Here is a 27,737-nt window from a genome sequence, read left to right on the forward strand (position 1 = left end):
ATTCTTAAATAGCAGCATAGGTCAAGTTTGGTATCAAATTAAAGGTCTTACTTAGCAGAGTACAATGCCGCAAACCGGACTTCAAAAGGTGGATTCATTCAGTAGTTATAGCTATTTGAATTTTAAAACAATTGAACAATGTAAATTATTAAATATTACAAGTAAACACCAATTTTTAAGTACCTGTGATCAAAGTAAGTGTTCAAAATGTTCCCCTCCCATCATCTGACAATGTAGTAATCGAAGCCAGGAATCAATAATTATTACCAATAACACAACTACTGTTAGAATGTGAAAGTGGCAGATTGAGTCATACACAGCATCCACAGAAACTTAACGTTTGGGCAGGTATTATAGGAAATCAAATTATGGGCCCATTATTTATCAATGGTAATTTAAATGGTGACTCGTATCTAGCACTGCTCCAAAATGAGATAATTCCTGCACTACAAGCTGCTCTTGGTCGACAATTTCAAAGAATTTCTTCTTCAATTTTGACTCATAACACGTAATTAACTTTAATTTTTTTTTACATTTTACCAACTCTAATTTTATTTTTAGTTAGTGGTGGCTATTAGGAATAAAAAATAATACAGTATCACAAAATAATCAGACCCCTATATATTTTAACAAATTTTCAAATTTTACAAAAATCGTCAAGATTTGTTATTGCATAGAATAGTATAGGCCTATAACGACACAACAAATACAGTAATAACAAAATAAAAAGATAATATAATGCTAAATACAACAGGAACATGAACAGTAAATAAGGAAATATGGCAAAACAGTGTTAAACACTAAAATATGCCGTGCCGGGATATATCTGTTTACCGCGTAATGATTCGTCGCAGACTGAGGCCAAATCACGCCACGAGGGACAAAGCCACGCCCTTCCACCACTGCGACGCGCCAATGAGGTTCAAACTGTAACATCTGCTTTTCAGGACAAGTATTCAACACTCCCTTGAACTCTAGCGGATTCCACGGTAACTAAAATTTATTAAATAACACAAAATATACTTTGAAGGATATATCCGTTTACCGCGTTTCGGTCAAAATTAGGCGTAACGGATATATCCGTTTGCCGCGTGGGAAGGGTTAAAATACTTTTTTGAATTTTTTGGGGGGTAAACAAATTTCACCCCCTTTTCAGAGTGTGGTAGAAGGGGGTAAATTTAAATTATCAAATTGCAACCCCTATCTTGTGACATGTAACTTTAAACGTCTATTCAATGGAAACACAATGACTTGAACAAAACATTACTACAAATTGGCTGAAACATCTGTTTACATTTAAATTTGATGAAATATTAAGTAAACAGTGCTTGATCAGTAGTGCAATGCAGATAACTCTTGGGTCCAATTCTTTTCATCTGTTACCTTAAAGGTGTACCACAACTAGAGGGAAACAGTCAAGTGGTTTTCTATGCGGATGATGCAAATCTAAAAATATCGGCCAGCTCCAAAGAAGAAATTGAAATTCTATCTAGTTTAAATATTTCCACCATGAATAGTTACTTTAAAAAGAACAATCTTCATATTAACCCAAATAAAACTAATGTTATCACTTTCTCTACTCAACAAGGAAAATCATATAACCCAATAATAAAATTAGATGACCAAACCAAATCACAGGTCAGTAGCTCAAAATTTTTAGGTTTGGTAATAGACCAACACCTAAGTTGGACAAATCATGTAACAATGATATTGCCAAGAATATCATCTGGTTTGTATGCCCTTCGCAAAATGTCCTTGATATGCAGCTCAAAAACACTGAAAATAATTTATTTTGCATACATACATTCAATAATTTTATTTGGCATAAGCCTTTATGGTGGGACAACAAATAAAAATATGGACTCTATTTTAAAAACTCAAAAACAGGCCATAAGAATCATTTTAAGATTGGGTCATAGTTATTCAGTTAAACAGCATTTTTCTACATTAGGAATACTGACTGTGTATAGTCTTTACGTTTTTGAAACTGTTTTAAGCATAAAAGAAACATGTCATAACCGTTTAAAACTAGGACACCAACATCAATATTCAACAAGAAACAAAAACAAGTTGTGCTTAGAAAAACATAATTTACAATTTTATTGCAAAAAACCCTCATACATGGGTGCAAAATTTTATAATAATCTGCCTTCTAGTATTCAATCAGAGCCACATTTAAATAAATTTAAAGTCCTTCTGAAACAGTATTTAATAAAAAGAGCCCTCTATAGCCTGGAAGAGTTTTTAGAGCCGTGTATAATACTTACTTAACTTTCTTTAACTTAATTAGTCACATTTAATATAATATATATATTAACAAAAAATAAACAACTTTTATATTTTGATACACTTAACATATAAATAAATAAGACAATATTAACAAAATAAAAAGCTAACTAACAATTTAAAAATGCATTATCTACAGTTAACACATTATTACCATTAAGACTACTTTTATATTAGATAACTGGCACCATATTTTGTATTATTCTATAAATCTGTACATTATGTGACACAATAATTTTGACACTATTCTATGTACGTACCTGTACTGTCTTATGAATAGAGAAGTTTTGAATTTGAATAATAAATAAAAAGTTAATATCAAAATTATACTCCAGATCGCGCCAGTGACGAATTTAAATCATCTAATGCATTGTAAATATTATTTAAACACTGCTATGTAACCAACCTTAATGAACAAGGTTATGAATGATTTCACATAAGTTACTTTAAACTGGTAGGCTTCCTTGACATTGTGATATGACATTTTAACAATGGTTTTTGGAAAACAGAGAAATGAACACTAACAAGCCTCAACAATTCATTCTTTCCCTGGCTACGCTCGGAAAAGAATGTTGCATAACCTTAATAAGTATTTCCCTACGTATGTGTATATTTTCTTCATCAGGACAACAAAACAAACAACTATGTCCCTGGAAATATTTTAAAACTCATAATAGATTAAAGAAGCCGTTAGACGATTTTAACCAAAGTAGATGTCCGTGAACTGCATAATCGAACGTATCTAGAATTTGATCGAGAAAATATTGCAAGCTGAAATGTGACATAGTAACTGAATTTAAACGATCTGAAGTAGGCACTTTTTAACCGAAGTAGGCTTCTCATATATTTTTACTTCGTCAGGACAAGGTAAACTCTTCTATGGTACTGGAAATATATATGAACCTGAAATATATGATAAGGACTGGAAATATATGATTTTTGACCGAAGTAAGTTTCCGAGACTTGTGTGATCCGAGATTTGTGTTTTCTTCATCGGGATGACAAGGCAGATTCAGCTGTGACGTTATGTATATAATTAATTAGAACCAGAAATGCTCCTACACGTGTCAAACATGATGATATAATAATTAAGTTAAACTCTGATACTATTTACCATGAACTTAAATAATATCTACCTGATGTATGTCTACTTACGTTTTAACATTTTTATAGGACTCCCATCATATTACATCATAATTGCTTTTACTAAGTAATATAAGGACTTCAGTTCTAAAGATTGTGTGCGAAGCCGCGGGTAACAGCTAGTTAATTATTATACATCTTTATTTACTGAAATAACACATGAATATAACAAAAGCATACAGTTACACATAATAAAGTAATACATTACTAAGACTCCTCTTTAGTAAATACATTACATAAAATATAATAAATAAAGGACTATTTTCAGTAGTCTCATACTAAACTTTTTGACAATGATATGATCAAAGCATTTAATAGTGTGAAGCCGAGGGATATTGGTTTCCAAGGTAAGGCATTAGAATTGTTGGAATCATATCTCTCTTGTCGTGGTAGAAATCAAGTTTAAAAAACAAATTTTCATTAAATCAGCTTTTTCAACATTACAAACAATTCGTTATTAGTACCTAAAGTTTTGTGTTATATAACAGGACTACCACAAGTAACCACTTCTCTAAATAATGCAATATATCTATGCTGATGACGCTAACCTAATAGTATTTGGAGGAAATAGACTATATAGAGAGCTCAGCACAGGAAAATCTATTATCGCTTAACAAACGCTTTATGCAGAAAAATCTTCTTATAAATGGCTTATAAAACAAATTACGTCTCATTTTGTATATAGCATTGTAAAACTAACTGGGAACATAACTTACAAATTAACAACATAAAAATACAAGAGATGGAGAAAACAAGTTTCCTGGGATGGGGATTACTGACAAAAATCTAAGCTGGGATGATCATATCATTTACATTTCAAAAAAAATTTCCTCTGTACTATATGCCTTACAAAGAATATCTTTTAGTTGTAATTTGGAGACATTAAAAATAATTTACTTTTCTCTATTGCATTCCCATATTTTGTATGGAATATCTGTGTATGGGGCAATCACCAAGGAAAACTTGGATATTGTTCTCAAACTCCAAAAAAGGAGTATTAGAATAATGAAAAAAATTGAAAACAAATGATAGTGTTAAAGACCTTATTAAAGGGCTTGAGATTTTTACAAAATTCCTGTAACCTATATATACATATTTGATAGTATAAAATATTTAAAGATAACAGCCCTTCCATGTTAAGAGTGAGCCATAAGTATAGAACAAGATATGGTATTACACTGGACAAACATAGACAGCAGTATTATGAGAAAACTTTTACACATTTTTCTCAAAAAATTTTTACATTATTTATTTTTTACATTTTACTAATTACATGGAAAAAATTTTAATTAATATTCTATGTATACAAATTGTATATTCAATGAATGATTTTCAATTCGATTCAATTCAATGCATACATTTTATTTTTTTTAAATACCCTAAATGCCCCAACGGTTGGGTTTTTGCATAGGGGGCAATGTGGATTTGCCTGATATCTGGGCAGTGCATTTGCACAATCATCACACAAACACATGTGGCCACAGGGAGCGACCATATGTGTAGAACGCTGTGACAGACACACTGCACAGATCTGGGGAAAAGAAAGTGGATCTGCCGCAACAGGGACTACTCCTTCCTCTACATCATCCACAGGTTCAATAGCTGCAGCAGCGACATGTGGTACCTGAAATGAACAACGAATTCAATAAAAACAAACATATATAAACATCTCTATGTTGTTTGGTGTTAATGAAAAGTTGTTAGTGATACGGAGGTGTCATTTACTATCTTCAATATTGATTTTGATATCAGTGTTTATACCTGGTTTTCAAGTAGAGGGAGCATGACCGGTCGAGGCAGGGCAGGAACTGCAGGAGCAGCGACAAGTGGTACCTGGAAATGAACGACGAATTCAATAGAAACAAACATATATAAAGTCAAGTCAGATTTTAATTTTATAGATTTAGAAGAAATACAGGTAGAAAAAATAATAGCATCATTGCCAAATAAAAAGTCTACTGGTTGGGATGAGATTCCATCCTATCTAGTGAAAGAATGCAAAGAATACTTAGCTAAACCGATCACTCAACTGATTAATCAATCATTGACCCAAGGGGAATTCCCTACAAACCTTAAGATATCGATTGTTAGACCAATCTTTAAAAAAGGCAATAGAAATATTATTGAGAATTACCGTCCAGTTTCCCTCTTACCTGTTTTCTCAAAGATATTCGAAAAAGCAGCACATCAACAATTACAAGAGTATTTAGAGGCGAATGAATTACTAACTAAGAGTCAAATTCTAAGATGGGTTTAGAAAATGTCACTCCACTAGCTCGGCACTGATCTCTGTAACAGATGATATTTATAAAGCATGGGATGATTCGGAAACAACTGTAGCCGTCTGCTGTGACCTTTCAAAGGCATTCAATTGTGTAGACCATGATGTACTGCTACACAAGCTCAAAGTGTATGGTATTAAAGGGCTGAGTTGGAGGTGGTTTAAGTCGTACTTAACAGAGAGAAGACAAAAAATAGCCCTAATCTGTGATAATGAAAAATATGAATCAAAGTTTGATACTGCTATAGCAGGAGTGCCTCAGGGATCAATTTTGGGCCCAATTTTGTTCACAATATATTCCAACGACCTTCCTATGAATATAAATACCAAAATTATCATGTTTGCAGACGATACTACAGCACTTATAAGAGAAAAAACCTTAGAAGAACTCAAATGTAGGACAGAAAGTACAATGAAAGAACTAGAATATTGGTTTAAAATAAATGGGCTTTTATTAAATGCTGGAAAAACAAACTTGGTTCATTTTAGAAAAAGGCAATATAGAGAAGAAAATGTAAATGTAAAAATAGACAATAAGAAAATTGAATGCCAGAAAGCAGTTAAACTTTTAGGTGTGGTATGTGATGGAAAATTAAAGTGGGATGAACATGTAACACGCTTAAGTAAAAGATTAAATAGCATATGCTTTAACATGAGTTGTCTGACACACTGTATAAGCATAGAAACAAAACTAACATTATATTACGGTTATTTTTACTCATTAATGAAATATGGGATCACGCTGTGGGGAGCTACTGAATTGATAAAAAAAGTATTAAAAACACACACAAAAATTCTGAGAATAATGACATCTAAACCACTTAGATATTCATGAAAAGAAATTTTTTGAAATTTGAAATTCTAACAGCACCAAGCCTTTACATTTTTGAAGTTGTATGTCATGTGAGAGATAACCTTAAATGGTATTCTCAAGAAAAAACTCAACACCAATACACTACAAGGAACAGAAATCTCCTTATCTACCCCCAACATACCACCTCTGCCTTAGAAAAAGGTATTTATTACATGGGGATTAAACTATATAATAAACTGCCTGATAAAATAAAATGTCCATCAGTAAGGCAGAGAAAGTTTAGAGAGCAGATCAAGCGCATGTTGATAGCAAAGGCCTACTACGGAATAAATGAGTTCATAAATGATCAAGGTTTGAGCTGATGACTCTGGTCTCTCATAGGAATTCTTTCGAGGTATTTTAAATTTGGTTTTGAGTGTATAAATGTGTTATTTATATTTGTATTATTTGTAAGTATTTTTTGTTATTATTTGTTATTGTATTTCTTAAAGCTAGTTTTAATATCGGTTAAATGTAAAATTTGTTTACTGTTGAAGTTTTAGTACTGATGATTATTATTATATCTTTAGTTATTAATAGATTGTTTAGGTATGTCTAATTAATTATCATTGTATCTAGCAGATAAAAAATTATCATTAGGCCTACACTATTATGACGAAACTCCTGTCTTGGTACTTTTATAAGATGTAATGAGTTAATAAAGAATTTGATTTGATATATTTATTTTTTATTTATTTATTTATTTCCAACGGACATACTCCATTTTTACATTCAAGATCCATAATTCAAGATCAATAATTACAACTTAACCTAAACCAAAAAATTACCTCAACAAAAAACATGTGAATGACTGAAAGGAAATATTACATAATACTCTAATGCAAGGCATGATATATGCTAGAATAAAAACGTATTTAAATGTTTTAAAAACTATAACAATACCATTAATGAAAGAACGCAACAATAAATAAACTATAACATAATAACAGAAATAACTTAATAACAGTAACAACAGAAAAAAACATAATAAAACTATAAAATAATATAACAGGGATATTCGTAACAGTGTTTCAAAACAGCAGACAGTAAAAATAACAATGGTAAATAGACAAACTATGACATACAATAAAAACGAGAAAATGAACAAACATAGACATTAAGTGGAGGCATTTTACGTTGGCACAGCACTGCACCTTTCACTTTCCACTTCAATGATCTCACGCCATCATGGAACAGGTCGACAGTTATAGGCAGGTTGTTGCCGGCCCTCTGCAGGCGAGCCACCGTGCTGTTTGCTGCATAGTTTGTGCCATAGTGTTGCCTGATGAAGAGGTCATTGGAAACGAGTGCTGGATGGTGTCTTGAAATTGAGGAGTTGAAGGACGTCCGGGCAAACCATCTCACCGTTTTCACCAACTTATGGAGAACCACTAAGTCGGCTACAGTCCTGCGCGAGTATCAAGATGTTCCAGTTTAAGTCTGGCGTACATATCATCAATTGGTACTTGTTGGTATTGGTATCCATTTCTGACACCCACCAAAACGGATGAAACGACGCTGAACTCGTTCAAAATCATCACAAAGGTACTTTTGGTGTGGATTCCAAACAGTCGATCCATATTCCAGAATCTGGCGTACCAGGGCACAGTATATTGTCCTCAGGGCTACCATATTTGTTATATGTTTAGAAAAACGGGAGATAAAACCAAGCATTCTGTTTGCCTTCGAGCAAATATTATGAAACGTGAGCCTCAGGGCTAAAATTCTGTGTCAGAGTAATTCCCAAATCTCTCACTTCATTTACTCTAGCGATGGTTTCTCCTTGCAACAAGTAATTGTATATTATAGGCGAAGTGCAACGGTTTAAAATGATATGGCTTGACATTTCTTGGCGTTTAGTGACATTTTGTTTATTAAAGCACCATTCATATACGCCATGAAGACTATCTTGAAGTGATTCACAATCCGCAACATGAGTAATCTGTGAGTATAACTTGACATCGTCCGCAAACAATAGGCAGTCACTGTTGATATTCAGAGGAAGATCGTTTATAAAGAGTGCGAAGAGATAAGGTCCAATGATAGAGCCCTGGGGAACACCGGAAAGTGAGATAAACTCAGAGGATATTGAGCCAGCAAAACTTCACTGCAAGCCTGCGCTCAGAAAGGTAACTCGACAGCCAACGAACTGAAATGCCATCGAAACCAAGATTTTCTTGAGTAATAAGGCATGGTCAACAGTGTCAAAGGCCTTGGAAAAAGTCTAAATATATTGTATCCAGCTGTTTGCCATTAGCAAAAGCATTCTGCACCTGAGTCTGGAGTAACATTAAGTTTGATAGAGTCGACCTTCCTGGTGAGAAACCGTGTTGCTGAGGACAGGTTAACTGAGCAATCCTAAATCTTATTCGATCAAGAAATAGATCCTCAAAAACTTTGGATATCGCTGAGAGAGAATGGAAATGGGCCTGTAATTTGAGGTGATGTCAGTAGGTCCTGATTTATGAATGGGGACCACGTAGGCTGCTTTGAACGCCTCAGGAAAAATTCCCATCGCAAGTGAAGTATTAAATATGTGGCAAACTGGAATGGCCAAGATGCTTCTGCTGTACTTGAGTACCCCCTGGTGGAATCCCATCAGGGCCCCAGCCCTTTTTGTCATCAAGGTTTCTAAGCTTCTCCAATACTTCTTCAGGGTGTTGAACTAATAAGCAACTCCGTCACCGAGATGGTAATATCCGCTTGGAACAAAGACCTCCGTAGGCTTCGTGAAAACGAGGAGAAGAAGTCCTTGAATGCTTCACACATCGCAAGAGGCTCCTCAGCAGCGACTCCATTGTGAACAATCTGAGAGGGCACAGACGAAGATTTTCTTGTGGAATTGACATGACTCCAAAATAAACGGAAATTGTTGGGGATTCCAGCTTCCACCCTTTGTATATGCTGGCGATTAATCCAGGCAGCCAAGACCCTACACCTTGCTCTTATATTAGCGAATCTGGAATAATTAGATGCTGACGGAAAGTGGCTTGTATTTTTTATGTAAACATTTTTTTGTTATTATTAAGTTTTTTTAAATAAGGTGAAAAACCATTTAGGAAACGGAGAGTAGCCAATTCTTCTTACTGGCGAGTTAGCCTTTACTATATTGGAAACTGTAGAGATAAAGGAATTTGTTGCCCTGTTAAGGTCTGAGTTGGACAGTATTGCATGAAAGTCAGTAGTTAACAACGAGCGATGAACATTCATAAGGTTACACCTTTTCAGATCATATATGTGTCTTTTGAATAAATGAGATTGGTTGATATGTCGGTAGTGGATCTCAAAGGATAAGGGTGGGTGGTGTCTCTCCTCACAACCGGCAGCAGATTATCGCTCTCCAGTGATACATTAATATCTTTATTAGAACTCAGAATATATAAAACATCTTTATGTTGTTTGGGGTTAATGAAAGTTGTTAGTGATATGGAGGTGTCATTTACTATCTTCAATATTGATTTTGATATCAGTGTTTATACCTGGTTTTCAAGTGGAGGGGACATGACCGGTCGAGGCAGCGCAGGAACTGCAGGAGCAAACATATATAAACATCTTTATGTTGTTTGGGGTTAATGAAAGTTGTTAGTGATATGGAGGTGTTATTTACTATCTACAATATTGATTTTGATATCAGTGTTTATACCTGGTTTTCAAGTAGAGGGAGCATGACCGGTCGAGGCAGCGCAGGAACTGCAGGAGCAAACATATATAAACATCTTTATGTTGTTTGGGGTTAATGAAAGTTGTTAGTGATATGGAGGTGTCATTTACTATCTTCAATATTGATTTTGATATCAGTGTTTATACCTGGTTTTCAAGTGGAGCGGACATGACCGGTCGAGGCAGCGCAGGAACTGCAGGAGCAAACATATATAAACATCTTTATGTTGTTTGGGGTTAATGAAAGTTGTTAGTGATATGGAGGTGTTATTTACTATCTACAATATTGATTTTGATATCAGTGTTTATACCTGGTTTTCAAGTGGAGGGGACATGACCGGTCGAGGGCAGCGCAGGAACTGCAGGAGCAAACATATATAAACATCTTTATGTTGTTTGGGGTTAATGAAAGTTGTTAGTGATATGGAGGTGTCATTTACTATCTTCAATATTGATTTTGATATCAGTGTTTATACCTGGTTTTCAAGTGGAGGGAGCATGACCGGTCGAGGCAGCGCAGGAACTGGCAGGAGCAAACATATATAAACATCTTTATGTTGTTTGGGGTTAATGAAAAGTTGTTAGTGATATGGAGGTGTCATTTACTATCTTCAATATTGATTTTGATATCAGTGTTTATACCTGGTTTTCAAGTGGAGGGGACATGACCGTCGAGGGCAGGGCAGGCAGCGACAACTGGAATGGAGCAAACATATATAAACATCTTATGTTGTTTGGTGTTAATGAAAAGTTGTTAGTGATACGGAGGTGTCAATTTACTATCTTCAATATTGATTTTGATATCAGTGTTTATACCTGGTTTTCAAGTAGACCTGCAGAAGAACCACGCAGAAGTAGTGATATTAGGAACTAGACATGAAAGACGAATTCAATAGAAAACAAACATATATAAACATCACTATGTTGTTTGGTGTTAATGAAAAGTTGTTAGTGATACGGAGGTGTCATTTACTATCTTCAATATTGATTTTGATATCAGTGTTTATACCTGGTTTTCAAGTAGAGGGAGCATGACCGGTCGAGGCAGGGCAGGAACTGCAGGAGCAGCGACAAGTGGTACCTGGAATGAAAGACGAATTCAATAGAAACAAACATATATAAACATCACTATGTTGTTTGGTGTTAATGAAAAGTTGTTAGTGATACGGAGGTGTCATTTACTATCTTCAATATTGATTTTGATATCAGTGTTTATACCTGGTTTTCAAGTAGAGGGAGCATGACCGGTCGAGGCAGCGCAGGAACTGCAGGAGCAGCGACAGGAGGTACCTAGAATGAAAGACGAATTCAATAGAAACAAACATATATAAACATCTTTATGTTGTTTGGGGTTAATGAAAGTTGTTAGTGATATGGAGGTGTCATTTACTATCTTCAATATTGATTTTGATATCAGTGTTTATACCTGGTTTTCAAGTGGAGGGGACATGACCGGTCGAGGCAGGGCAGGAACTGCAGAAGCAGCGACAGGTGGTACCTGGAATGAAAGATGAATTCAATAGAAACAAACATATATAAACATCTTTATGTTGTTTGGGGTTAATGAAAGTTGTTTGTGATATGGAGGTGTCATTTACTATCTTCAATATTGATTTTGATATCAGTGTTTATACCTGGTTTTCAAGTGGAGGGGACATGACCAGTCGAGGCAGGGCAGGAACTGCAGAAGCAGCGACAGGTGGTACCTGGAATGAAAGACGAATTCAATAGAAACAAACATATATAAACATCTCTATGTTGTTTGGGGTTAATGAAAGTTGTTAGTGATATGGAGGTGTTATTTACTATCTACAATATTATTCTTTGATATTGTTGATTATTACTTTGGTCTTTGGTTATTACTGGATGTGGTAGTACGGCGCCCAGTTCCAACAATGTCTAAAAAAATACAATGTTTATTATGGTGTCAGAGTTTTACCTGGTTGTCAGGCGCAGGCGGCATGACAGGCACAACCAGTTGTCTCTCCTGACAACCGGTCCAAGCGCTCCTAACCGGTAAGCGGTTAGGTTTGTACTCTCCGCCGGCCCAAGCGCTCTTGCAGCCGACGAGTACAATGCGACATCCTGTCCAGGAATTGTGCCACATTGCACTGTCCAAGCATCAGCTGCTCAGACGGCCCATGGATGGCTCTGTCCTGCCTCCTGTAAGCTCTCCTGGTCGGTCTTACATGGAGAATCCCATCGCTAATTCTCCTGTAGTCCAACCACTGGGAGGACTCAATTTTCCTTAGCTCATCTGCAATGTTACAATTCAGTTACATTTATGATAATTTTACTTTGTTTTATCATACATAGTTTATGTACTAATCAATATTGGATGAATCTTTACATGTTAATATCTCCAGATGCATTCCTTGACAAAAGTTAGAGTATACAGACATTAGATTTTAGTTAATATATCTTGTTTGACAGTTGTTTAGAATGACACAACATCATTAACTGTTTTTACTTAAATATTCTGTTCATGACATGGCGAATACCAATTGAAAAGTGGCTAAGTGTGGAACAATTATTAAAAAATAGTTATCAATTCTATATTAAATATTACCATTGAAAGCCCAGACTCAAGGTTGAGAGCCCATCCTCCTCAACAAAAGGCTGTAAAACCCTTCTAATGCATTATTTGTTCTGTGGGACTGGCCAAACACGCTAAAGGTGTTTGGGCCCACAGAACGCATCCATGTGTTTCTCATGTACCTGCAATAATTATACAATATAAGAATTGAAAAACAGTTCATTTCTTCAATAAATATTTACTCTCCCATCTGATGTATTGATTTAGGATAGAATAAAGTTATAAATGATGTACCAACACTAAGTACACTTCTACCAAATTAATAACAATGTCTCAGACTGACCTAAATTTCAACATTATTACAAAAATAGAGGACTTACATCAAGATTGGCCTAAACTGTTGAAATATGCCATGTGTTCTTACGTAGTGGCACACTACGTCCAAGCCTGCTTGAGCTCTCTCAGCAGGGAGTAGGCACAATGACATTAACATGTCTATTGCCTTCCCTGCCTCAAGGTTCTCCTCAGTAAGAGGTCTCAGCCACAACGTTGTGTGCATTCTATACACAGCCTGCAACATAAAATCATTTTTTAACTCTTTAAGTAGATTATAAGGCTATAAAAGCATGAAATAATAAATAAAAAAACAAATTTTAAATAAAGCATCTGCGATTCAACTTATTTAATACTTTAACCAATGTGGTCGATAGATTGGCTCATTCACTATCCCCCTACACTAAGCACTCTCAACATCAACCCTTTGTCATTTTAAATACCAGCCAATCTCTATCTTTTAATGTAAGCTACAGTGAAATCACACAGGCATTTATTTCATTAAAAAATAGCAATCATAAGATATTTTGAGATTTTCAAGTTCTCTTCTATTGAGTTTGTTTTTCAAATCTCTCTTATTCTTACTCATCTTTTTAATGCTTCTTTAAGTGAAGGGATATATCCATCTGATCTAAAGGTAACCAAAATTAAACCTTTACCAAAAAGTCGGAAAAAGTTGGATCCTGATTCCATTAGACCAATAACCATAATCCCAATACTTGCAAAGGTATTTGAAAAATCATGCATCAAAGATTTTATGATTTCCTGGAAATTAATAAAGTGTTAACCCCAAATCAATGTGGCTCTAAACCTGGATCAAACACCTAACTTGCCATAGCTAACTGTATAAAAAGAATTATATCATCTCTTGATTCTAGACTGCACACCCTTGGTCTTTTTGCGACCTCAGCAGGGCATTTGATGTTGTAGACCGTTTCAGACTCAAGCTTTTCAAAAACTCAATATTTTATTTTGGTCCTAAGCTCTACAATTCATTTCCAAATGTAATCAAATTTCAAACAAATAAAAACATTTTTTTAATTATGTAAAGGCTTACTTGATTGGGAAGGCTTTCTACAGTCCCCACGAGGCTCCGACCGACTTTTTTGTAGTATGAATAACTTTAAATTGTTACAAGAATTTATTTTGTTTTATCTTTAAATTGTATGCTCTATTGTAAACAGTTGTTCTGTTGCTTTTTTATACTTACTGTTAATACTGATGTTTTGACTTGCAAAGAAAACTTTTGAGTTCTATTGGGTGAATAAATTATTCTTTTTCTTAATATCAAAATGTTAATTCTCGTTGTTTTAAAATTCATCAAAATGTCAACGAATTTGCTGTTACTAAAACTTTTAGCTACACAACTGGGTTATTTGCTCCAATTTCATATAAAGTTTTAGAACTTACTTGAGCGTAGTGGAAGAAACAACCCACCACTCTGATATGTGGCCAAACTAAGCGGGCTGCATTTCTGATGGCAGCCTCAAAGTCAACCATCACGACTTCCGGCTCCCACTGTGGCACCAACCGTTTTAGGTACTGGAGCACCCCATCATAAGCTATCTGCGTTTTTCTGGTCATAATGACAAATGCAACTGGGAAGAGCTGGAAAACCAACAGTGATTCATAATATTTATTATTATGTTAAACAGAATGATCATATCAACTGTTTCAGTAAAAATATACATTTCACTGTCACTGACAACTAACTACTGGTATTTATATAGAAAACTTCAATGTTGATTAAACTATTTAATAAATTTTACTTCATAATATCTCAAATTAGTAATAAAGTTATAGTTATATATCTGTTTAATCAATTACACCGGGCAATATAATGCATTAGCTGTGAAATCATCATAGTAAGATGCGTGAAATTGGATTTTGGCTTAATGTTTTACCACTGAACATTAAGCCGACTGCGGTGTTTTATACATGAATGGAAGCCTAAATATTTCTTAATGCACTACGTTGTTGAGATTATTCACGTTAAATGCCATAAGTAGAAGAAGGATAACAGTGCTTACAACAATTTAAAATCAGGCTAGGGCAAGGTAACTACAGTAGGGGGGAGGCGTATAGATGTGACCGTGACCTTGGCCTGCAAAGCTGCGGGCCTCTCTGCAAACATAAGCACTGCCACCACTTAGCTACCTTGCTCGCTTGGCTCTGGTGATTATACACAAACCGATGTTTGTACGCATGACTATACACCGGTCGCGTGCACAGGTACATGCTGCCTACTGCACCCGGACCACCACTGCAGCTCCTCTCGTTTCGTCCAAAGAAGGCATATAACTATTTTAATAGTTACAATTTAGATACTTACGTGATTTAAATATTCTGCGTGCGCAGTCAACAGTTCCAGATGTGCTCCCAGTTGGATATGCAACACCTTGTATGTGGCATAAAGGTGGACACACCGCATATTGATAAGACCGGCCAGCAGCCTTGATGACAAGTACACTGCAGCGTGCCATCCATCTTCCACCTGGGCCGATCACACCTCTGAAAAACGTTTGCCAGAGTGCGGCCAAGTTCCTCCCATCGCGGATTTTGCAACATGTTGCTGAAATCCAGCAAAGAATTCGGTATGGGAGGACTTCTTAGCCGTCGGCACCGAGCAAGTGTTGCCCTAACCTGCGGGAACCCAATCCTCACCGCAGCTCGAGGATACCTATAGGAGAATAAAGTAATATAATGATTGCAGGTGTTACATGTTCCACGAATTCTGACTAAAATAAAGTATTTGGTATTTCTTAGGCGATGTTTTCTGTTATTGTTGAAATGAGCCTATGTTATCCACAATAGCCTTAATAATACGACCAGGCTTTGCATTTCCAGAAGGGTTTTTTTCCCGGATATCTTTTGGTACTTTGTTTTGAACCAAAAGTGAACAAAGTCTTCGTACACGATCAGGTTTAATACCATGTACTGAGAGAAAGGCTGTTTTACAAATTTCAACGTTACCTTGGGCAGTGGATAGTAGGTACTTAAATGAATGTTGTTTTGGCTTGCTTGGTCCAGCCTCATTGTTTTGATTGTCGTTCTCTTTGAATTGGCTTACACTTGATTAAAGCCTCTAGGTAGGCATCTTGTTCATTTTTGGTTGAAAAGTCTAAAAACTTGGTATATTTCCATCGAAACAACAGCTGATATTTTTCTTGGAATGCATTTCCATTTGCAACTGAAAACAAAAAGTAACATGTAAAACCGTTTTACTCGTATGGTACAAGTATTGAAACAAGTGGATCAGAAATTGAAACAAGAAATCTAGGCCAATCTAATACACTTTCTTCTACTGAAAACTATTGATTTGTTTTACTTTAATTCATAAATAGATCTAGTCATAATGAACCTTATACTAAGTTTTGGTTTTGAGGTTAAGCTTACCTACAATCAAATCCATGTTCATTGGGTTGAACTGTTTTCCCTTCCAGTTGACATATTCTTCATTCAAAAGTCTTGCCTTTTTTATCTTTTCGCATTTGTAAATCAGTTGCTTCACACCTTTTTTTCTTTTATTTTGATACGCATTTTGCTCATTTTCATCTTCATTAGAAGTCATTTTAACAACGCTGTGGCTATATGGCCGGCTACCGTCTGTAGATTAGACAGACGGGCGATGAGTGGTGACGTCAACCGTGACGTAACGAAAGGGCAGCCATAACTGTCACCTTTACACCACTGCCTTAGAAATATAAAAAACACAATTTGTAGACTATTTTATTAATTGCATATTATGCATTGGTAATATATTGAACGGTAATGTAATAAAAGTGTACGCTTAAATAAATTAAAAAGAAGAAATATACAACTAAAAATTAACCATGTACCAGAATCTACACTTCGTAGTTTAGATATAGTTTTGTTTCTCTCAATTTTACTGGAATGTTTCAATTAATAGTCATTAAGAGAAATCATAATTAATTATAAATAATTTTTTTCATATTAAATATGTATGTCATTTAATAGCATAAAATAACTGGAACATTTGTTTTATTTACTAATAACACTCAAATGGTTATGATTTCATTGTATATTGTATGTAGGCTAAGTGGTAAGAGGGAAATTAGTCTCTCGTCTTGAGATATTTGAAAATAAATTCTTCCATTATTTACCGATTAAAAATAGTTTTATTATTAATCACTTATGTATTATCGGACTTTAGCAGGACTATAAGTTCTTATAGAAGGGATATTGGTACAGTTTAAAGTATATAGCATATCTCGAATCACTTATTCGTAATTGAATATGGTCCGTATTTTCTTTATTATTGATAAAAATTTTCAACTGGTCAAAAGAACTAAACTTTCTACAACCCGCCATTTTAATAACAATGCACAGTGCTAGAGCTACTGATGGCGAGAGAAAAGAAGAGACCTGGCCCGTGCCGGCGCACAGCTGTGTACTAGTGTGTTGCCGCGCGGTAATTTCAGGCGCTTCGCCCCACAGCCAACTCTGCGTATTGTTTATCCTAGCAATGGAACAGTGAAACAATAATGGAATTACGAAACAAGGTGCGGCAACATACTAGTAGTAGCGCCTGCAAATTTCAGATAGGCCAGAATCCAGGTCTCTTCTTTTCTCTCGCCATCAGTACTTCAAAACCTTTGGCGTCACAGTCTGTGACGTCATAGTCTTTCCCGTTCTTTGAAACCAAGACCGGTGACCGGGCATATAGCCACTCCGTTTTAACAATAACAACTATGTTAACTGTTTTGGTTATGCAGACTTCTATAGCAGATGTAAACCTCAGCATAACAGTGTTACCACGCTATACAAACAAATTTTACAATAGTACAACTCAAACAATGCAGTCATTTGAGAAACACTACATGTCCGGGACATGTGGGGTTACTCAAATGACTGTAAATTTCTACAAGCCATAACAGCTTGTATTGTTGCAGGAAATGTGGGGTTTCTATAGGGACTGATAGATCTTGCCTTATTAAACTCTATTCCATGGTTAACTCAATTTGAGAAAAAATGGACATGTGGGGTTTCTAAAATGACCGATTCAATTACTCTTATCTGAAGTGGGGATGAAAAAATTTACTGTATGACTTTATATCTATCAGTCCATAGGACATTCATGTATGCGGCGTTAGCGAAGCATGTTACGTGAAACGTGGGGTGACGTACTCTTACCTTGTAATTATATAGGTCTTTAGCGATATTAAAATCAGTTTTAATGCATTGAAAGATGTAAAGTGTAAATTTTATAGTTTAAGTGTTCTCAAACAGTGTCGTAGCCTGTGGGAGGATATCGGGGTGACGAAAGAAATGTAAGTAAAGTATTTTTCACTTCTTTGTTATATCTTCCTAATATTATAAATAAAAATGAATCGTTAAATGTGTTTCTAAGCTCTAATCTCGAAAAATACTGGGCCAATTCGGCTAATTCCTTTTTACAATATTCGTTGGAGTGCGATAAAGGTTTGTATGGAGAGAAAATCGGAAAAGATTTCTGGAATACTTTAGAATTTGGAATAATAATTATAATATTTTAATATTTACAAAAAACAATCCAAATTTAACTAACAGTAACCACCTTTAGCTGAAGCTTAACAAACAGACAGAAACATTTACACTTACGGTACATTTTAGAAAATACTAATTACAAAGTGTTCGATCAGTAGTATTATGCCGATTGGAAAGACAAAATTACTATCTAATTTTTATTACAGATTTTACATTGGTAAAATCTGTAATAACAATTTTAAACTACGTAATGTATAGGAAATAATATTTTAATGTTATGATAAATGCCACATTAATGCACAGAGCTGTGAATGTTTGCACGTAAAGTACTCAAAACTGGTTGGTTCCTTTGACTTAGTGTATAATAATTTATCCTGATTTCAGGAAAAACAGGGTAATGGATACAAATATACCCCAACGACTCATTCTTTTCTAGAATACGGTCTGAAAGAGAACACAAATGTTATCTCGCAAAGTTTATTATAATCAATTATTTCAAAATTTGAAATGAACATAGTTGAAACAATTGTATGTTATATCCCTTATACCGGAAGAGGAACACAAGCGACCAAAGTAGTAATTTATTTTAAGCTTTTGTATGCACATATTTTCTTGATCGGGGTAAAAAATCTAAATCAAATATATTGCCAGAAATGTTGTAAACCGAAAACAGACGCTGCTTTTCATGTAAGTTATCATTTGAAACCTACATGTGTACATATTTTCTTGATCGGTGCAACAACGCAAACTCAACTATAAAACTGTAAATTAATTAGACAAGAAGTGAATTTAAACGGCTGAAATAGATAAATTTAACCACAGTAACTTTTCAGCCTTACGAAAGTAATATTTATTTTCTTCGACCTAATAAAAAGGAAAACCAAATTATGGCATTTGAAGCATCTTAGACCGGAAATAGATTACAAGGGTCATTAGTAGACATTTTGACAAAAGTAGGGCTTGAAAACCAACATATGTATATATTTTCTTTATAATGACAAGGCAAACTGAACTGTGTGAAATGACGGAATAGGCGCTTTTAGACCGTTCGTTGGTAAAAAGGCCGTAGACCGTCTTTTAATTTCTTCGTAAATATAGTTTCTTAAAGGGACAGTAAGACTAAGTCAACTTAAACACTGGAGGTATCTTTCAACGGATGTACATTAAAAGGGCCGGAAGTATATGTATTTGACCAAAGCAGATTTCTGAGGCCTGATTGTATTTCCTTGATTGAAATATTAGGAAAGAGACTCAACTGTAGTGTCAGAAATGTAATTTAATTAAACCTAAAATATATACTTCGACTCACGCAAAACCTAAAATAAGCCAGTAAAATTGTCATTTGACTTTTAAATCTCTTAACCACGGGCATTAAAATTATAATTACTAGATAAATGTCTACATTTAAGTGAAAAATTGTCATAAAACTCCATCATATTAGCCTAAATCATAAGTGATTTCACTAAAAAGGACGCTCTTAGATCTTGAAAATTGCGTGCAAAGACGCTTTTAACTGCTTTTAACAAATATAATAATAATTAAGTACTTCTAGATTATTTACATGCTTATTTAGAAACGGCAAAAACATTTTGTTTACAGTTGATGTTGAGTGGTAGAAAAGGGCGGCAAATTTAGGGCTTGCCCCCCCTGGAAAAATATGTAGCTGAGGCTCTGGTTATAAGTAATATGTAATTTGGCTTTACGAGGGAGAAATCAACGGAATATGCTTTATTAAACATAACAAATTTCATTTAAAATAATCTTATTAACAACAATAAAGTAACCAGTGTTTTATTAACTTGAAGAAAACTTAGATATGGTTGATCACAATATTCTGTTATCAAAATTGGAGGCGATTGACATCAAGGTGTGACCTTGGACTGGTTCCGCTCTTATCTGACTGGCCGCAGCTAGCGGTGAGAGTGTCATGCTGTCTGAGTCAGTTCATGCCTGTCGCGCTAGGAGTGCCACAGGAGGCCTTTTATTAATGTCAATTAAACATCTTTTAAAGCAGAATATACATGGACAAATTAAACATTTTACCTATGATGTTGCAATTTTTATTCTGACAAAAACATTAAGAGATTTTTAAAAGAAATTAAATTAAATCTTCTTTCCATTTGAAATTGGTGTAATGTAAATAAAATGCAAGTTAAAGTAAGTAAAACCAAGTTTGTTAATTTTGTTTCATATGCTATACTTTTCAACATACTCTTAAAAATCACAATTCAAATTGTAATTTTATTAATTTTGCAAACTGAAACTGTCAAATAATAGGACTTGTTCTAAGTTTAAACGTGTAGGATTAACTTTTGGATAAAAATCTTTCTTGGGATTAACAAATGATATGTTGTGTGTATGACTTGATATGTTGAGGAAGTACTTACGAATTTAGAATTATTTTTTGTTAGAAGTGGTAACTGGGGACAAGTGACCTACACTACAAAACTAGAAACATCCAGCACAATACGTTTTGAATTCCCAAAGTAAGCAAATCTGTCTTTGACAATGTTTTGAATTCACCGGACCGAAATACTTTAGTACTACTTCAGTAAAATACTTCAGTTGTAAAATTAAATTAAATTGACAACGACTTTTTCAAAATAATAGTATTGAATTTTTGAACTCAGTATCAACTTAAACTTATGGTTTATATTAAACATGAAATATTCTTTTCTGTTGTAACTGTACTTATTATAATATTGCAAACTAAAAGGTACTTTTGGTTTATTAATTTTGTATGTGAAAAATCATTTGATCTCTGTTTACTTGTAATTTAATTTTTGACGCCACGGAATGCAGACGTTATTTACGTCTGGTATCTTTGCTTTTGTATATATACTTCACTTAAGTATATTTAAACGTTAATACTTGTAAATATTTTTTCACTTCTTGCTGTCCGTATACTGGATAATTGGACAGTATTTTTCCGACAAGTACTATGTTGTAACCTTGTAAACTTTAGAACGAAAATAAATCATTATTATCATATACATTTCTTTTGGTTACAGTTCAAGAAAAACTATTATTGAGATCTAAAAGAGGAAGCACATGAGGATGGCTGAAAGTGTTATAATTTGTGTGATTTATATTATTTAGCGGCTGATGACTGTTTACAACTCACTTTAACATTGGTCGGCACGGCGCTGTTCAAGATCTAAAAACAATTAAAATCTGGGTAAGTTCATTTACAAATACGGCCTCTACCCAAAAGAAAACTAAGGGATGTCTACAAACTGTTCAAACACCGAACAATGTGGAAAGAGTGAGAGTTGCAGTTAGTCGCAGTCCAAAGCAGGCGGCCTGATAGCAAGCGTTGGCTAGGGTTTTCAAAAACAGATCCCCGCTGAAGATTTTGCACCACGACATTAATTTTTATCTTTACAAAATTCAAATTGTGCAAGAACTTAAAGATCTGGACTATGGAAAAAGAGTTGTGTTCTGTGATAAATAACTGACATTAAAAATGAGGCCTAATTTTTCTAACCTGTTGATTATATCTGATGAAACACACTTTTACCCTTCTGACCACGTTAACAAACAAAAATGAGTTATTGGAGTGCTTATAACCTCAGAGAGATTTCAACCTAAGCTTTTACATAGCCTCACAGTGCAGTATCGACCGACAGAGAGAATTTTTGTATTTTACTTATTTGAAGAAGACGGGGGGAAAACGGTTACGCTGTATGTAATAATGTTGAATAACTTTTTTATTCCAGTACTAGAGGAGCTGGATATTGATATTGATGCTTTGTACTTTCACCAAGACGGGGTCACTGCACACATTACAGACCTACCCATGACCGCTCTCAGAATCGTTTAATCTCACGATTTGATGACATACACTGAACAGTTTTCAATTTCATCAAAAAATTATGATATGGAGATTGTCTTGAAATTATTCCTCTAGACAATCTCTTAGATTAATCGTTTAATCTCACGATTTGATGACATACACTGGACAGTTTTCAATTACATCAAAAAATTGTGATATGCAGATTGTCTTGAAATTCTTCCTCTAGATAATCTCTTAGATTAATCGTTTAATCTCACGATTTGGTGACATACACTGGACAGTTTTCAATTTCATAAAAAAAATTGTGATATACAGATTGTCTTGAAATTCTTCCTCTAAATAATCTCTTAGATTAATCGTTTAATCTCACGATTTGATGACATACACTGGACAGTTTTCAATTTCATTAAAAAATTGTGATATACAGATTGTCTTGAAATTCTTCCTCTAGACAATCTCTTAGATTAATCGTTTAATCTCACGATTTGATGACAGACACTGGACAGTTTTCAATTTCATAAAAAATTGTGATATACAGATTGTTTTGAAATTCTTCCTCTAGATAATTTCTTAGATTAAAATATACTGGAAATATTACATTATCTATGATCCGGCCTTCTTTAGTTTTCCCTCTTTGCATACTTGTCCTTGAAAATACATAGCTCAAAAATATTTGTTGTCATGTAATTTGGCAATAATATTTTATCGTAACAAATTATTGCTTAGGCGATAGTTATACAATTGAGTTAGAACCATATGATATGTATCATGTCATACATGTCTTTGTCTTCACTAATTAATCGTAAGGTACCCGATTAGAAACCGATTATAACAATTATACTAATAAATACTTTGGATACTGTTATTATGTTTTTAGTGTTTCTATTTTGATAAACATAATTATCTGGTACATAGCCTATGATATCTTTTCTTGTTGTTCTTGTGCTTATCGATTTAGAATTCTTAGTTGTGGGATCTACACAATGAAATATATTTTGACCGTTTTCAAATACATAAATTAATATTATAAACGTAATAAATTATTTTCTATGGATCCGTAAATTAAGGATATATATATATATATATATATATATATATATATATATATATATATATATATATATATATATATATATATATATATATATATATAGGCATACAATGTTCGAGGCTACTACGCTTAAGAATAGACCGCTAGCAAGGTGAGATGAGGATTAATACATTTTGTTGTTTTTCTCTCGTTTTTTGTCTTGTCTTGTAGTGAAGTAAACTTGTTTTATCTATCAATGACGTGATCTGCACATATTTTTACCATGAATATAGTATTTTTTGTTATTACTAAATACATACAATATTACATGAGTATTGTTGTTAGTATGTACTAATATCAGTTCAGGTCTAGTACACTAAATAGGTATCTGAACGTCCATTAAACAATAACTGTATTCTTCCTTCAAATACGCATGTCATTCATGAAGAATTTAAAACAATCTGATAATTTAAAAAAGGTATAGGTACATAACTTGTTTTAACTAAAACCAAAAAGTATTCACATAGCCCACACGTAGTTCAAAATAGCATGTTAACAACAATTATGCATGTACGAGTATGAGGACTAATTTTAAAGCAATTAAAATTCAATATACAACATGCAAATTCACAATGACATAAAGCTGATGCGTACAGAAAATAAAAAAAACTACAATCAATTCGTGATAATTAACACTTGTTCTACTATTATTTAAATAACAATCTATTTTTAAACATTATACATACAGATATACACACAAAGGTTAATTAATACAAGCGTGATTACCACATAATAGGTTTGAAAATATCGATTCAAACAATAGAAATAATAATGTTTCTTGGTTATCACGGGAATGGTAACTTTGGAGGTTGGTACAGGGAAGGCGGGTTACCCCTCCAGCGGGTGTTTCCCCCACTCTCAAGCGTGTTGGCACTATGAGCTGTGGCGCTGTGAGCATGGATCCGATTATTTATTCGGTTGTGTTGGCGCTATGAGCACTCGACCAAATCTGTGGCGCTATGAGCTGTTGGATACGATAATTTATTCGGTTGTGTTGGCGCTGTGAGCACTCGACCAAATCTGTGGCGCTATGAGCTGTGGCGCTGTGAGCAAATTCACGTTGTGGCGCTGTGAGATTAGGCACTATGAGCCACCATTCTTACATTGTAATGCCACCTAGAAAAAGGCTGACAAGATGACTTTGTGCCCGTAGGTGTAGGTACCATGTGGGCATTCTACACACTTTAACCTTACACGGTCATATATTTAAAAATTTGAAAAAACTAGCTGTCTTGTCTCAACACTTCCAACAGTAGTAAGAGAACGCAAATGGGAATAAACTTTTATTCTCAAAAGTGGAAAAACTACGGCCAGGTTTAAGATAGCAATCAAAACCACTCTGATTATGCACACCCTTATTCCTTAGAGGAGCATAAAACAAACAGATGAGGAAAACAAAATGAGAAGAATGGAAACTGGAGACATTTACTACCGGTATTTCTATATGAATTCTAAAAAGTTTCTTGAATAAGCTGACTATTTTTAATGACAGAATGAATGAAATTGCCTTTATTTACACAACATACTCTTTCAGAATAGCTGTCATAAACATGATCAGAATTTAACATAACAATGATACATACATTACCAAAGTTTTAAACAATTTCAAATAAAAATAACATATAGCTTGAATAAAAACTACACTAACATTAACGAAAATAAAGTCTTTACTAGCAAAAAATTGTAGCATCCAAACCACAAACAACCACAAAATGGGGATATAAAACTGTCGGAATTTGCAAATGTAACATGTAAATGTCTAAATTTTAAATAATAAATATTCTGCAACAATCCAAATTACTTTATCGTATTTAAAACGATGAATCTTTATTAATTTATGCTATTTTTGTTTATTATTATGCCTTTTTATTAAATCCTCATTCCATTTAGATGCTCATTTGAGCTTCTTGAACTTTCTATATGTAAACATCCTTGTGTAGTGACCACCAAATAATTAATATTAACTTAATCACTATTTCCTGGTAAATATTTCTTAATAAGCTAAATCGTGAATTTTTTATAAATATACAATGTATACAATGAACCAACTGTATGACATTGTAACTGTCTTTGTCTATCCCATGCTCAATTTAAATGTTATAAAACCATACACAATAAAATAATTACCTATTACTTTTTTACTAACTTTATAACATAGACTGATCCTTTACTTTTATTATTTTTTCTAAATAATTTTACTTTGGTTAATTTTATTTTAACTAATCAATTTATTTAAATTGTTGCACTTTCAAAATCCTTTCTTTTACGCAGCAGGATAATAAGAGCAGACAACATCTCTACAGGATAGGCATTTTCTATAAGAGTCCCACAACTTTTTATGCAGCCAGGCCCATACTCAGACTAGATTTTTTGGACAATCATTCTGGGGCCTGGGATGGGTCTTGCAACACATCTATTTGAAGGGACCGTGTCGATGGACGGTGCGGTGGCGGGACATGATGGGGCGCAGCCAAATTTTTAATCTTTTCCGGGATCCCCCAAAGCTGAGCACGGCCCTGTATGTAGCCTAACAGAAGAAATAGATTTAAAGGGTCGCACAGAACTAAAAGCTGATCAGTTGAAGGGTTACTATTAACACTCCTGACCATCTAAGTTTTAAAATGTATAAACACTCAACAATTTTATTAATTTTTAAATTAGATAAATTTTAATTAAGTAATAAGACGTTTTGTAAAATGAAGAGTAACAATTTGTTTAAGTAAAGAAACATTGAACATATTTCTCATTATTGTATGCTTTTTAGATTACCTTCCTAAAATATCTCTTGAATCATTTAAAAGAGGTTTGAGTTGGTTACATAAAATTGTGTATAAATTTAACTCTTCTAGGTAATTACACATTCAATTATTTTCATATATTGTTGTTGAGTGTTATGTAAGTATGAGTGTTTGATTTTTGTGAAGTACACAATTATATTTAAACATTTGTGAAAGGGTTGTTTGTATTTTGCTTCAACATTCAGATCAGTTAATCTGGACATCAGAGTGTTCTCAGTTTTATCTCTTGCAAGAACGTAGCCACAAAAAAAATTGGGAATGTCAAAATGTCTGATATTTTCCTGTAGTGGACAGAAAGTAAGCCAAGTGCAGTCCCCATTTAGTTCCTTAAATAGTTCTTGACCCCTTTCAAAGTTTAGAATAATCTTTCAACAGTACATGTCAGTGATACTGAATTATTTAAATAATAATAATTGTTTGCTAATAAAGTAATTGAAAAAATTTAAACTTTGGGGAGGTGCGGACCCCTTGAACCTTGCTGGCTACGTCCTTCATCTCTTGACTGAAGATTATATGTAAATTTCACAAAAGCTTAGTGTGCTAGTCCTAAGATCACAATAGACCAGTTTTAGGTATTCAAGATTGGTCTAAAAATGTGTTGTGTAATTTTTAGGTTTTTTTTATAAACTGTTTTAAGTCTTTTAAAATAAGTTTTATTGCATTCGTTCTAATAGATCAAATATTCGATCACGAGACAGTGATATAATCTATTACTACATACAATGCTTTAGACATTGAACACTCTTATGCAAAGTCAACATGTCAGTAGATAATAATATGGAGTTCTTGACATAATTTAGGAGACAGTTAAAATACTAACCAAATTACTGTCTAAAATGCCTTTAATAGGTTTACAGACAATTTTAAATACAATGATCTATTACTTTCTAACTATTAAATAGAAAATGTAATAATTTAAAACAGTTCAGAGATTCAATCAGTTCTTGATTTTTTCTTAAAATCATAGAATAAATAAATGATGTATAGGAGTTTTTTTTTTAAATTCAAAGCAATAGAGCTATGGAACATTCCAGAATATCAAAGGAAGTTGATGAACTATAATACTATAATAATATAGTAAAACTCTCACAGAAATCTACTAGTCAGTCCAAATCACTGTCAACTCACTGATTGAAACTGCTCAGTGGCGTAGCGAAGGGGGGGGGTCCAGGGGGTCCGGACCCCCCCAAAAATTTTAAGACATTACAAAATAAAGCATGAAGCAGGAGAAAAAGGGAGAGTTATCATTACTCTTGTCTACAAACATTAAATTGATTGATTTAATTGATTAAAGTGACCGTTGTTAAACATATAATTGTCCTTTCGTTTAAATCAAAGTATCAAACGATACTTATAGGCTCGGCCTTTCGGATAGTGTGGTGTAATCACGGTATTTCTATAGGGCGCGGTCACGTGACGTTGCAAAGTAACCTGACCGTAACACGGCGAACAGTTTAAATTAGCGACCACTTCG

The 27,737-nt window shown here is 34.0% G+C and overlaps 3 protein-coding genes across 4 annotated transcripts; all 3 read right to left on the reverse strand.

Annotated features, from left to right (window-relative positions):
* Positions 1 to 3,552: 3,552 nt before the first annotated feature.
* Positions 3,553 to 10,491, reverse strand: LOC124366235 (E3 ubiquitin ligase Rnf157-like). Its single transcript, XM_046822627.1, has 3 exons — positions 10,043 to 10,491; positions 5,191 to 5,262; positions 3,553 to 5,053 (listed from the first exon to the last, which is right to left on the reverse strand). Exons 1-3 carry the CDS (start codon positions 10,103 to 10,105, stop codon positions 4,772 to 4,774), a joined length of 417 nt encoding a protein of 138 aa, XP_046678583.1. The 5' UTR covers positions 10,106 to 10,491; the 3' UTR covers positions 3,553 to 4,771.
* A 37-nt stretch (positions 10,492 to 10,528) lies between these two features.
* On the reverse strand, positions 10,529 to 12,338 carry LOC124366857 (classical arabinogalactan protein 9-like). Its single transcript, XM_046823457.1, has 6 exons — positions 12,163 to 12,338; positions 11,858 to 11,929; positions 11,650 to 11,721; positions 11,442 to 11,513; positions 11,233 to 11,304; positions 10,529 to 10,582 (listed from the first exon to the last, which is right to left on the reverse strand). The coding sequence occupies exons 1-6, from the start codon at positions 12,328 to 12,330 to the stop codon at positions 10,529 to 10,531; spliced, it is 510 nt and encodes a 169-aa protein (XP_046679413.1). The 5' UTR covers positions 12,331 to 12,338.
* LOC124366233 lies at positions 12,339 to 16,756 on the reverse strand. 2 transcript variants are annotated; one of them, XM_046822626.1, is made up of 7 exons: positions 16,493 to 16,756; positions 16,066 to 16,282; positions 15,425 to 15,772; positions 14,503 to 14,700; positions 13,140 to 13,330; positions 12,793 to 12,941; positions 12,339 to 12,480 (listed from the first exon to the last, which is right to left on the reverse strand). In XM_046822626.1, the coding sequence occupies exons 3-6, from the start codon at positions 15,521 to 15,523 to the stop codon at positions 12,809 to 12,811; spliced, it is 621 nt and encodes a 206-aa protein (XP_046678582.1). In that variant the 5' UTR covers positions 15,524 to 15,772; positions 16,066 to 16,282; positions 16,493 to 16,756; the 3' UTR covers positions 12,339 to 12,480; positions 12,793 to 12,808. The 2 variants fall into 2 exon arrangements, with proteins under 2 accessions (XP_046678582.1, XP_046678581.1); XM_046822625.1 differs by having other exon boundaries at positions 16,489 to 16,756.
* Positions 16,757 to 27,737: the final 10,981 nt, after the last annotated feature.

Source organism: Homalodisca vitripennis, chromosome 7 (genome assembly GCF_021130785.1).
Source record: "Homalodisca vitripennis isolate AUS2020 chromosome 7, UT_GWSS_2.1, whole genome shotgun sequence".
Lineage (NCBI taxonomy): Eukaryota > Metazoa > Arthropoda > Insecta > Hemiptera > Cicadellidae > Homalodisca > Homalodisca vitripennis.

Bases quoted from the DNA above. Each gene is read 5' to 3' on its own strand.
- LOC124366857 (XM_046823457.1), bottom strand. From the start codon at position 12,330: ATGTGGCACAATTCCTGGACAGGATGTCGCATTGTACTCGTCGGCTGC. The intron at 11,722-11,857 runs GTATAAACACTG...CTTTCATTCCAG, and splicing joins CCCCTCCACTTGAAAACCAG to GTACCACCTGTCGCTGCTTC. The intron at 11,514-11,649 runs GTATAAACACTG...CTTTCATTCTAG, and splicing joins CCCCTCCACTTGAAAACCAG to GTACCTCCTGTCGCTGCTCC.
- LOC124366235 (XM_046822627.1), bottom strand. From the start codon at position 10,105: ATGTTTGCTCCTGCAGTTCCTGCGCTGCCTCGACCGGTCATGTCCCCT. The intron at 5,263-10,042 runs GTATAAACACTG...GTTCATTTCCAG, and splicing joins CCCCTCCACTTGAAAACCAG to GTACCACTTGTCGCTGCTCC. The intron at 5,054-5,190 runs GTATAAACACTG...TGTTCATTTCAG, and splicing joins TCCCTCTACTTGAAAACCAG to GTACCACATGTCGCTGCTGC.
- LOC124366233 (XM_046822626.1), bottom strand. From the start codon at position 15,523: ATGCGGTGTGTCCACCTTTATGCCACATACAAGGTGTTGCATATCCAA. The intron at 14,701-15,424 runs GTAAGTATCTAA...TTGGTTTTCCAG, and splicing joins ACGCAGAATATTTAAATCAC to CTCTTCCCAGTTGCATTTGT. The intron at 12,942-13,139 runs GTAAGTCCTCTA...TAATTATTGCAG, and splicing joins CAGTTTAGGCCAATCTTGAT to GTACATGAGAAACACATGGA.